The sequence below is a fragment of the Nerophis ophidion genome, linkage group LG18 (genome assembly GCF_033978795.1).
Source record: "Nerophis ophidion isolate RoL-2023_Sa linkage group LG18, RoL_Noph_v1.0, whole genome shotgun sequence".
In the NCBI taxonomy this organism is placed as follows: Eukaryota; Metazoa; Chordata; class Actinopteri; order Syngnathiformes; family Syngnathidae; genus Nerophis; species Nerophis ophidion.
In genome coordinates, this window is record NC_084628.1 from 42,752,831 (window position 1) to 42,764,836 (window position 12,006).

General features: G+C 43.4%; 1 protein-coding gene across 4 annotated transcripts in view; it reads right to left on the reverse strand.

Moving 5' to 3' along the window:
• Window positions 1-587: 587 nt before the first annotated feature.
• The window catches only part of relb (v-rel avian reticuloendotheliosis viral oncogene homolog B), a 48,545-nt gene continuing 37,126 nt past the window's right edge, over window positions 588-12,006 (reverse strand). For 3 of the 4 annotated variants that reach the window (XM_061878146.1, XM_061878148.1, XM_061878149.1), the window contains 3 exons: window positions 8,894-8,998; window positions 8,603-8,818; window positions 588-2,946 (listed from right to left, as the gene is read on the reverse strand). In XM_061878146.1, the coding sequence (XP_061734130.1) occupies window positions 2,315-2,946; window positions 8,603-8,818; window positions 8,894-8,998 (953 nt within the window). In that variant the 3' untranslated portion in view covers window positions 588-2,314. The remainder of the gene's footprint in view (window positions 2,947-8,602; window positions 8,819-8,893; window positions 8,999-12,006) is intronic. The other variant, XM_061878147.1, reaches the window with a different exon arrangement.

A 12,006-nucleotide genomic window follows, 5' to 3' on the forward strand; every position in this document is an offset into this window, starting at 1 on the left:
AAAGTCATTTTGATAGTAGGCTAATATAGCTAATATAGACACTTACATCATGTGTTGCCTTCATTATAACACTTCTATAAGACTTTTAAAGTCATTTTGATAGTAGGCTATTATAGCTAATATAGACACATCATGTGTTGCCTTCCATAGAACACTGCATGATGGATAAAGCAGGAGCTGTCCCTCAAACACAGGGAATGAACACCTAAAGAAAAGGTCAAAACCTGAAAAAAAGACTTGGAAAAGAGATGAGTGGTAGTTGAAGTAACATAAACAAATAAATTCACGACAGGAAACGCGACGACCGTTGGAGGTCGGCCCAGAATGTCTGAGTGGGGTTTCCCTTGAGGAAGGTGACCGGATCATTGACGTGAAGATCTGTGCTTCACAGAATGTTAAAAAGTGAGGCGACACAAATGAACAGTGGAATATAATTCAGACTATTCCAGACATAAAGTATTTGTCCGATCAGGTTTGACTTCAACAAAAGACTGAAGAAGTTTGTTATTTTCTTGCTGAGACACGGACTGCTGGTGCAAACATGTGGAAAGTACTTTTTCTTCACAAGAAGTACAAAAAAAAAGATGTGACATTTTGACTATTTATTTACATTTTTACATGGGAACGTTCCACTTTCTATTTAGGTCCTGAACTACGTTGTGATCTGTTGTTTTTCCCAATGATTGTTTTCCAAAGCTTAGTCACCTTTCATGTGTATTTCAGTGTAAACTTGTGTTTAAAAACCTTGTTTAGGGGAAAAAGTGCCAGCATATTTTAGCATAAAAAAGTCCTCACTGACAACAACAAACTAATAGTTACTTCACAAAAAAAATGTCAGGGTTTTGATTTGGTAGCCAAACAAAGTATTTCCTGAAATTGGCTATCGAGGGTTGGGGTCGGACGATGACATGGTTTAAACTTGGGTTTAAAAGGCCTTTTCGTCCTGGTGGTGGAACTGTGGACCAGCTCTATAGTCTGGGCAGGGTTCTAGAGGCTGCCCAACCAGTCTACATGTGCTTTGTGGACTTGGAGAAGGCATTGGACCGTGTCCCTCGGGAAGTCCTGTGGGGAGTGCTCAGAGACTATGGGGTATCGGACTGTCTGATTGTGGAGGTCCGCTCCCTGGAGGATCAGTGCCAGAGCTTGGTCTGCATTGCCGGCGTTAAGTCGGACCTGTTTCCAGGGAGGGTTGGACTCCGCCTATGTCACAGATTCTGTTCATAACTTTTATGGACAGAATTTCTAGGCGCAGTTGAGGTGTTCCGGATTAGGTCTCTGCTTTTTGCAGATGATGTGGTCCTGATGGCTCTTCAGCTCTCACTGGATCGGTTCGCGACTGGGATGAGAATCAGCACCTCCAAGTCCGAGTCCATGGTTCTCGCCCAAGAAAGGGTGTAGTGCTATCTCTAGGTTGGGGAGAAGATCTTGCCCCAAGTAGAGGAGTTCAAGTACCTAGGAGACTTGCTCACGAGTGGGGGAAGAGTGGATGGTGAGATCGACAGATCGTCTTCAGTAATGCGGACGCTGTGTCGATCCGTTGTGGTGAAGAAGGAGCTGAGCTGGAAGGCAAAGCTCTCAATTTACCGGTCGATCTACGTTCCTATCCTCACCTATGGTCATGAGCTTTAGGCTATGACCGAAAGGACAAGATCACAGGTACAATTGACCCAAATGAGTTACCTCCGCCAGGAGATAGGGTGAGGAGCTCTGTCATCCGGGAGGAACTCAGAGTAAAGCCGCCACTCCAACCGGTAGGAGGCCAAGGGGAAGACCCAGGACACGTTGGGAAGACTATGTCTCCTGGCTGTCCTGGGAACGCCCGGGATCCCCCGGGAGTTGCTGGACGAAGTGGCTGGGGAGAGGGAAGTCTGGGCTTCTCGACCTCGGATAAGCGGAGTAAAATGGATGGATGGATGGCCTTTTCAAGTGATGACTGCTATGAAATGCTCTAGTAACTACTAAAATGTTTGCATACATTGTTACCTTACAGAAAATGGCTGGATTCTGATTTCAGGTGCCACCTGCCCTCCCAGGTCACAGCAGACTGCTGTGCCAGTTCACCGCTTTTATGTTGTACAGCTAATTTTTTTGGCGTTCTGGGGGCGGAGCCACAATCTCTCACCTGATTGCACTTTGCAAGCAGGTCTTATTTAAGCCCTGTGGTTTGCCCACCCGTCACCTGACTGTTCCTTTGAACTGTCAGTAGCTCCGGTATGTTTATTCTGGGTGGAGACTAATTTACTTTTTGTTCTTCTGATCTGCATTCAGTTTACGTTTCGTCCCAGTCTTGTTTGTACTTTGTTGTCCTCTCAAACTATTGTGGTGTGGCTTTTTCCCTTTTGTGAAATAAATCATTACAGTCCAACGCTGCCCGACTCTCTGCTTTGGGGTCCAAGTACTCCTCCACACCGGCTTGTGGGATTTCTGTCTTCACCTGGACCGCGTCGGACGGGCTGGCCCGTGTCTCAGGCTGCATGTTCCGGTTCTCGTTGACCAGCATGTTGAACTGCAAGTCCGAGTAGTGGGAAAAGTCCTGGGTGTACGAGCCAAAGGTCTGGTTGAGGTTGGCGTCCATGTTGGCGAAGGGGGCCTGGCCGCCCTCCGGGCCCTGATCGAATCCAGCGGGGATGGCGGAGACTATGGCCTCGTCCGGGAGCAGTTCTAGCAGCTGGCTGATGAGGTTTTCCGTGTCCATGTCTATGTCCTGTGACTCGGTGTACCACATCTCCGCCTGCGCAGAGCACGGCCTCTCGCTCGGCGACATGACGGCTCGAGGGACGTGGAAGGTCTGCTCTGGTGCTGACTCGGCTGCGAGGAGAGGCCTGCTTTCACTTTCCTCAACAGGCACGCAAAGTTGATGACGACCATGCTCACCTTTTATGTTGGCTTTTTCCTGGAAGTTGACATCGGGCTTGATCTTCCTCTTCCGCTTCACATCATAAGGATCTGAATTCATGAGACACTTTTTAGCGTCATCGATACATAAAACCATCTTTTCCTTATTACTAGGGTTGTCCCGATACAAATCATAATAATAATAATAGATTTTATTTGTAAAAAAGCACTTTACGTTGAGCAAACAACCTCAATGTGCAACAGTGTAAAAAAATAGTAATAAAAATGTAATAAAAATAAATAAAATATAAAACTAGAAACAGCCCAATAGCTAGAACCAGCATTCATGTGTATAAAAAGGCTTTTTTTTTTTTTTTTTTAAAGATGGGTTTTTAAGCCTTTTTTAAAAGCATCCACAGTCTGAGGTGCCCTCAGGTGGTCAGGGAGAACGTTCCAATATTTTGGAACTGGTACCAAATTGTATTTCCATACTTTTTGATACTTTCCTAAATAAAGGGTACCACAAAAAATGGCATTGTTGTCTTTATTTTAACAAAATATCTTAGGGTACATTAAACATTTGTTTATTATTATAGCTCGGTTGGTAGAGCGGCCAATATCTAATGTAACTTAGATATTGGGTTTAAATAAATAAATGGGTTGTACTTGTTTAGCCCTTTTCTACCTTCAAGGTACTCAAAGCGCTTTGACACTACTTCCACATTCACCCATTCACACACTGACGGAGGGAGCTGCCATGCAAGGCGCTAACCAGCACCCATCAGGAGCAAGGGTGAAGTGTCTTGCTCAGGACACAACGGACGTGACGAGGTTGGTATTAGGTGGGGATTGAACCAGGGACCCTCAGGTTGCGCATGGCCACTCTTCCACTGCGCCACGCCGTCACTATGTAAAGCGCTTTGAGTCACTAGAGAAAAGCGCTATATAAATATAATTCACACTTCACAGTCTGAGGTGCCCTCAGGTGGTCAGGGAGAGCGTTCCAATATTTTGGTACCGGTACCAAATTGTATTTCCATACTTTTTGATACTTTCCTAAATAAAGGGTCCCACAAAAAATGGCATTATTGTCTTTATTTTAACAAAATATCTTAGGGTACATTAAACATTTGTTTATTATTATAGCTTGGTTGGTAGAGTGGCCGTGCCAGCAACTTGAGGGTTGCAGGTTCGATTCCCGCTTCCGCCATCCTACTCACTGCCGTTGTGTCCTTGGGCAAGACACTTTACCCACCTGCTCCCAGTGCCACCCACACGGCTTTCAATGTAACTTAGATATTGGGTTTCCCTATGTAAAGCGCTTTGAGTCACTAGAGAAAAGCGCTATATACATATAATTCACACTTCACAGTCTGAGGTGCCCTCAGGTGGTCAGGGAGAGCGTTCCAATATTTTGGAACCGGTACCAAATTGTATTTCCATACTTTTTGAAACTTTCCTAAATAAAGCGTACCACAAAAAATGGCATTATTGGTTTTATTTTAACAAAATATCTTAGGGTACATTAAACATTTGTTTATTATTATAGTTCGGTTGGTAGAGCGGCCGTGCCAGCAACTTGAGGGTTGCAGGTTCGATTCCCGCTTCCGCCATCCTAGTCACTGCCGTTGTGTCCTTGGGCAAGACACTTTACCCACCTGCTCCCAGTGCCACCCACACTGCTTTAAATGTAACTTAGATATTGGGTTTCACTATGTAAAGCGCTTTGAGTCACTAGAGAAAAGCGCTATAAAAATATAATTCACACTTCACAGTCTGAGGTGCCCTCAGGTGGTCAGGGAGAGCGTTCCAATATTTTGGAACCGGTACCAAATTGTATTTCCATACTTTTTGATACTTTCCTAAATAAAGGGTACCACAAAAAATGGCATTATTGTTTTTATTTTAACAAAATGTCTTAGGGTACATTAAACATTTGTTTATTATTATAGCTCGGTTGGTAGAGTGGCCGTGCCAGCAACTTGAGGGTTGCAGGTTCGATTCCCGCATCCGCCATCCTAGTCACTGCCGTTGTGTCCTTGGGCAAGACACTTTACCCACCTGCTCCCGGTGCCACCCACACTGGTTTAAATGTAACTTAGATATTGGGTTTAAATAAATAAATGGGTTGTACTTGTTTAGCGCTTTTCTACCTTTAAGGTACTCAAAGCGCTTTGACACTACTTCCACATTCACCCATTCACACACACATTCACACACTGATGGAGGGAGCTGCCATGCGAGGCGCTAACCAGCACCCATCAGGAGCAAGGGTGAAGTGTCTTTCTCAGGACACAACGGACGTGACGAGGTTGGTACTAGGTGGGGATTGAACCAGGGACCCTCAGGTTGCGCACGGCCACTCTTCCACTGTGCCACGCCGTCACTATGTAAAGCGCTTTGAGTCACTAGAGAAAAGCGCTATATAAATATAATTCACACTTCACAGTCTGAGGTGCCCTCAGGTGGTCAGGGAGAGCGTTCCAATATTTTGGTACTGGTACCGAATTGTGTTTCCATACTTTTTGATACTTTCCTAAATAAAGGGTACCACAAAAAATGGCATTATTGTCTTTATTTTAACAAAATATCTTAGGGTACATTAAACATTTGTTTATTATTATTATTGCAGTTACCGTATTTTTCGGACTATAAGTCGCATTTTTTTTCATAGTTTGGCCGGGGGTGCGACTTATACTCAGGAGCGACTTTTGTGTGAAATTACTAACACATTACCGTAAAACATCAAATAATATTATTTATCTCATTTGCGGAAGAGACGAAGAAAACGTCAGCAATCGTCACACACAGCCTGTTGTTCACTATTCTTTATTTATTTTAAATTGCCTTTCAAATGTCTATTTTTGGTGTTGGCTTTTATCAAATACATTTCCCCCAAAAATGCGACTTATACTCCGGTGCGACGTATATATGTTTTTTTCCTTCTTTATTATGCATTTTCGGCAGGTGTGACTTATACTCCGGAGCGACTTATACTCCGAAAAATACGGTAGTTGTTTGGGCTACATTCCATAGTGCTTGAAAAGTAGTAAACGCAATGCATCATGGGAGGGGGGGGACACACCAATTAAATGGGTTTTAATTCATTTCACGTTGATTTGAGATACAAGTGTTTTGGGTTAAGAGCTCTGTCACAGGTTCCGGTGTCGTTGATGAGAGGCTTTTGATGTTCTTTAAGTTGTGACTGTTTCAATGATCATGATCCCTGCCTCTAGCTTGTCATACAAACGGCCTGGACATTTTTTTTGTCATTGGTCTGTTTGGTGTGGTCTGTGAATTCCGCTGAACAAGAAAAGAGCACGAAATCTACAAACCCCGTTTCCACATGAGTTGGGAAATTGTGTTAGATGTAAATATAAACAGAATACAATGATTTGCTAATCATTTTCAAGCCAGTTGAATATGCTACAAAGACAACATATTTGATGTTCCATCCATTTTCTACCGCTTATTCCCTTTCGGGGTTGCGCTGGCGCCTATCTCAGCTACAATCGGGCGGAAGGCGGGGTACACCCTGGACAAGTCGCCTCATCGCAGGGCCAACACAGATAGACAGACAACATTCACACTCACATTCACACACTAGGGACCATTTAGTGTTGCCAATCAACCTATCCCCAGGTGCATGTCTTTGGAGGTGGGAGGAGCCTATCCCCAGGTGCATGTCTTTGGAGGTGGGAGGAAGCCGGAGTACCCGGAGGGAACCCACGCATTCACGGGGAGAACATGCAAACTCCACACAGAAAGATCCCGAGCCTGGATTTGAACCCAGGACTGCAGGACCTTCGTATTGTGAGGCAGACGCACTAACCCCTCTGCCACCGTGAAGCATATTTGATGTTCAAACTCATAAACTTTTTTTTTTGCAAATAATCATTAACTTTAGAATTTGATGCCAGCAACACGTGAGAAAGAAGTTGGGAAAGGTGGCAATAAATACTGATAAATGTTGAGGAATTCTCATCAAACACTTATTTGGAACATCCCACAGGTGTGCAGGCTAATTGGGAACAGGTGGGTGCCATGATTGGGTATAAAAACAGATTCCCCAAAAAATGCTCAGTCTTTCACAAGAAAGGATGGGGCGAGGTACACCCCTTTGTCCACAACTGTGTGAGCAAATAGTCAAACAGTTTAAGAACAACCTTTCTCAAAGTGCAAGAAATTTAGGGATTTCAACATCTACGCTCCATAATATCATCAAAAGGTTCAGAGAATCTGGAGAAATCACTCCACGTAAGCGGCATGGCCGGAAACCAACATTGAATGACCGTGACCTTCGATCCCTCAGACGGCACTGTATCAAAACAGACATCAATCTCTAAAGGATATCACCACATGGGCTCAGGAACACTTCAGAAAACCCACTGTCACTAAATACAGTTGGTCACTACATCTGTAAGTGCAAGTTAAAGCTCTACCATGCAAAGCGAAAGCCATTTATCAACAACATCCAGAAACGCCGCCGGCTTCTCTGGGCCCGAGATCATCTAAGATGGACTGATGCAAAGTGGAAAAGTGTTCTGTGGTCTGACGAGTCCACATTTCAAACTGTTTTCGGAAATATTCGACATCGTGTCATCCGGACCAAAGGGGAAGCGAACCATCCAGGCTGTTATCGACGCAAAGTTCAAAAGCCAGCATGTGTGATGGTATGGGGGTGCATTAGTGCCCAAGGCATGGGTAACTTACACATCTGTGAAGGCACCATTAATGCTGAAAGGTACATACAGGTTTTGGAACAACATATGCTGCCATCTAAGCGCCGTCTTTTTCATGGACGCCCCTGCTTATTTCAGCAAGACAATGCCAAGCCACATTCAGCATGTGTTACAACAGCGTGGCTTCGTAGTAAAAGAGTACGGGTACTTTCCTGGCCCGCCTGCAGTCCAGACCTGTCTCCCATGGAAAATGTGTGGTGCATTATGAAGCGTAAAATAGGACAGCGGAGACCCCGGACTGAAGCTCTACATAAAACAAGAATGGGAAAGAATTCCACTTTCAAAGCTTCAACAATTAGTTTCCTCAGTTCCCAAACGTTTATTGAGTGTTGTTAAAAGAAAAGGTGATGTAACACAGTGGCGAACATGCCCTTTCCCAACTACTTTGGCGGCCATGAAATTCTAAGTTAATTATTATTTGCAAAAAAAAAAATAGCATTTATGAGTTTGAACATCAAATATGTTGTTTTTCTAGCATATTCAACTGAATATGGGTTGAAAATGATTTGCAAATCATTGTATTCTGTTTATATTTACATCTAACACAATTTCCCAACTCATATGGAAACGGGGTTTGTAAGACTCGACCAAAACTTCTGTCAGGGATTCCTGGTTTGGATTTGTTTTTCCGAACTAAATATTTTTTTTTATTATAAATAAATAAATAAAATGATAAATGGGTTGTACTTGTATAGCGCTTTTCTACCTTCAAGGTACTCAAAGCGCTTTGACACTACTTCCACATTCACCCATTCACACACACATTCACACACTGATGGAGGGAGCTGCCATGCAAGGCGCCAACCAGCAACCATCAGGAGCAAGGGTGAAGTGTCTTGCTCAGGACACAACGGACGTGACGAGGTTGGTACTAGGTGGGATTTGAACGGCCACTCTCCCACTGCGCCACGCCGTCCCATCAAATTTAATCAAATCTAGCATTGAAAATGGTGGGAAACGCTTACAACACAGTGTTCGGCCAGTATATAAGACGACCCTGTAAAAGTACGTCCGTGTGAACTGACCTGTGTTGTCTGGCGAGTAGGTGAAGCTGATGGGCTCGCTCTCGATCTGGTCTGAGAGACGGCGTAGCGTGACGCTGACGTCCACTTCCTCCGTGATGTCCTGGTCACAGTAGGGCGGGGTTTTAAACACGATGGCTATCTGCCGGTGGACGTCCGTCTGGGCAAACTCGGCGTTTGCCTTCCACGAGCCGCGCCTGAAAATGATCTCGATGTCGTCTGCGAATGATGAAGGCAAAAGTGCTCTTTTGGTGGAAATTGACAAACAGGAGAAGAGTAACAACAGTAATATACCTTTCTGCACTTTGTCACACAGCATGTAGATCTCCGTCTTGCCAGTGCAAGGTCCTCTGTATTGGTTCAACTGGCTGATTTTTAACTGCGATGTGGTGGTTGCCTCTGACGGACAAAAGCAACGGTAGCATGTGTAAGTATCAACTGGGATCAAGGTTGCAACTGAGAAAACTGTGGACCAAACTAAATAAACGCGACCTTTCACCCGATGCATCTTGATTGCTTTGTGTCAAATATCGCAAAGATCAACATGAAATTAAATCATCTGACCTCAGCTACATCAAACACCTAGATCCGAGGTCCCCGAACTTTTTGACCCCTTTTTGACCCCTGGCTAAAAAAATTTTAGCCAGGGGCAATAAACAGAACTTTCCTCCAGAAGGTCTTATCTTTGTCCATGTGATGTCAGATGATACAAAAAGTGAGCTGTTTGGCCACAATACCCAGCAATATGTTTGGAGGAGAAAAAGTGAGGCCTTTAATCCCGAAACACCATGCCTACCGTCAAGCATGGTGGTGGTAGTATCATGCTCTAGGCTTCACCTCCAAATTCTTCAGGACAACCAAGGTTGGGTCTTGGGCACAGTTGGGTGATCCAACAGGACAATGACCCCAAACACATGTCAAAAGTGGTATGTTTGGAGGAGAAAAGGTGAGACCTTTAATCCCGAAACACCATGCCTGCCGTCAAGCACGGTGGTGGTAGTACTATGCTCTGGACCTGTTTTGCTGCCAATAGAACTGGTGCTTTACAGAGAGTAAATGGGACAATGAAAAAGGAGGATTACCACCCAAATTCTTCAGGACAAGCTAAAATCATCAGCCCAGATGTTGGGTCTTGGGCACAGTTGGGTGTTCCAACAGGACAATGACCCCAAACACATGTCAAAAGTGGAATGTTTGGAGGAGAAAAGGTGAGACCTTTAATCCTGAAACACCATGCCTACCGTCAAGCATGGTGGTGGTAGTATGTTCTAGGCTTCACCTCCAAATTCTTCAGGACAACCGAGGTTGGGTCTTGGGCGCAGTTGGGTGTTCCAACAGGACAATGACCCCAAACACACCTCAAAAGTGGAATGTTTGGAGGAGAAAAGGTGAGGCCTTTAATCCTGAAACACCATCCCTACTGTCAAGCATGGTGGTGGTAGTATTATGCTGCCAATAGAACTAGTGCTTTACAGAGAGTAAATGGGACAATGAAAATTCTTCAGGACAAGCTAAAATCATCAGCCCAGAGGTTGGGTCTTGGGCACAGTTGGGTGTTCCAACAGGACAATGACCCCAAACATACGTCATAAGTGGTAAAGGAATGGCTAAATCAGGCTAGAATTAAGGTTTTAGTGGACTCTCACAATATTACACTAGATCCCCTTGACGTCCATTGCACCGGTTGCTCCTCCATTGTCCCATTGGGTTGAGTTTTTCCTTGCCCTTATGTGGGATCTGAGCCGAGGATGTCGTTGTGGCTTGTGCAGCCCTTTGAGACACTCATGACTTAGGGCTATATAAGTAAACATTGATTGATTGATTGAACTTCAGCTTGATCCATTGTCTAAGGCATTGGTGTCAAACTCTGGTTCGCGGGCCAAATCTGGCCCACTGTGTAATTTCATTTGGCCCTTGAGGCAATATCAAATGAACATTAGAGCTGACCCGCTGCTGTAACACCACATTCACCACTAATACTCATACTCGTCAACCCTCCCGATTTTCCAGGGAGACTCCCGAAGTTCAGTGCTCCTCCCGGATTTCCACCTGGACAATAATATTGGGGGCGGGCCTTTGGCGTTCTCTACATGTCGCCACGTTCGCTTTTCCTCCATACAAACAGCATGCCGGCCCACTCACATAATATATGCGGCTCATACACACACACACAAGTGAATGCAAGGCATACTTGGTCAACAGCCATACAGGTCACGCTGAGGGTGGCCGTATAAACAACTTTAACACTGTTACAAATATACGCCACACAGTGAACCCACAGCAAACAAGAATGACAAACACATTTCGGGAGAACATCCGCACCGTAACACAACATAAACATATGGAATTTAAATGAATTGTGTATATATATATATATATATATATATAAAATTGTACAAATGTATATGTTTGATTTAAATGTTAAGCTGCGTATATGAGACGTGTGCTGCATATTTGTTGCTTATATATTGTTTAAAAAAAAAGTAATAAAGTGAAGCATGTTTTAGATTTTATATATTTTTAACCTTGTTCTTGTTGTGATGGGGTAGGTTTATATAAGCGTTGCTTCAACCTACAACCTTTCGGCTCAGTCATTGCTCAAATGAGTGTTTTTTTTTTCTTCTTTTTTTGTTGTTGTTCTTTGCTTTATGTGAAGATTGCCGAAATAAATAAATAAATAAAATAAATAAATAAACACACCCGAACTCTTCCGGGACGCTACAATATACACCCCAGCTACCACCAAACCCCGCCCCAACTCAAACCCGCCGCCGAAAAGAGGCATTCAATTTGTATTTTTATTTTATTTGATATGCCATTGATATTTTTTAATTATTATTATTATTTTAAACTCGATTTTGCATGTCACTATAAAGTTATATAAGCCTTGCTTGGTCAATATTCAATTCAAAACTTGTTTGGGTCCCTATTAAAGGATTAATTTGTTCAACCTCGGCCCGCGGCTTCGTTCCGTTTTAAATTTTGGCCCACTCTGTATTTGAGTTTGACACCCCTGGGCAGAGGTGGGTAGAGTAGCCAGAAATTGTACTCAAGTAAGAGTACCGTTACTTTAAAGATTTATTACTCAAGTCAAAGTAAGGAGTAGTCACCCAAATATTTACTTGAGTAAAAGTAAAAAGTATGTTGTGAAAAAACTACTCAAGTACTGAGTAACTGATGAGTAACCTGTTTGTTTAATGATTACGGCAACAAGTAATGCACAAAAATAGCAATGAACAAATTCAGAGCCAGGAATATATCTTAAGCAACTAAAAAAATAATATATATTAAATATTAGTACATTAAATTTAAAAAAAATAAGGCAAATTGAGCCACAATAACTTAACAGCACCATAGGCTCAGTAGGCATTTATTGATTTGATTGATTGATTGATTGAAACATGTAT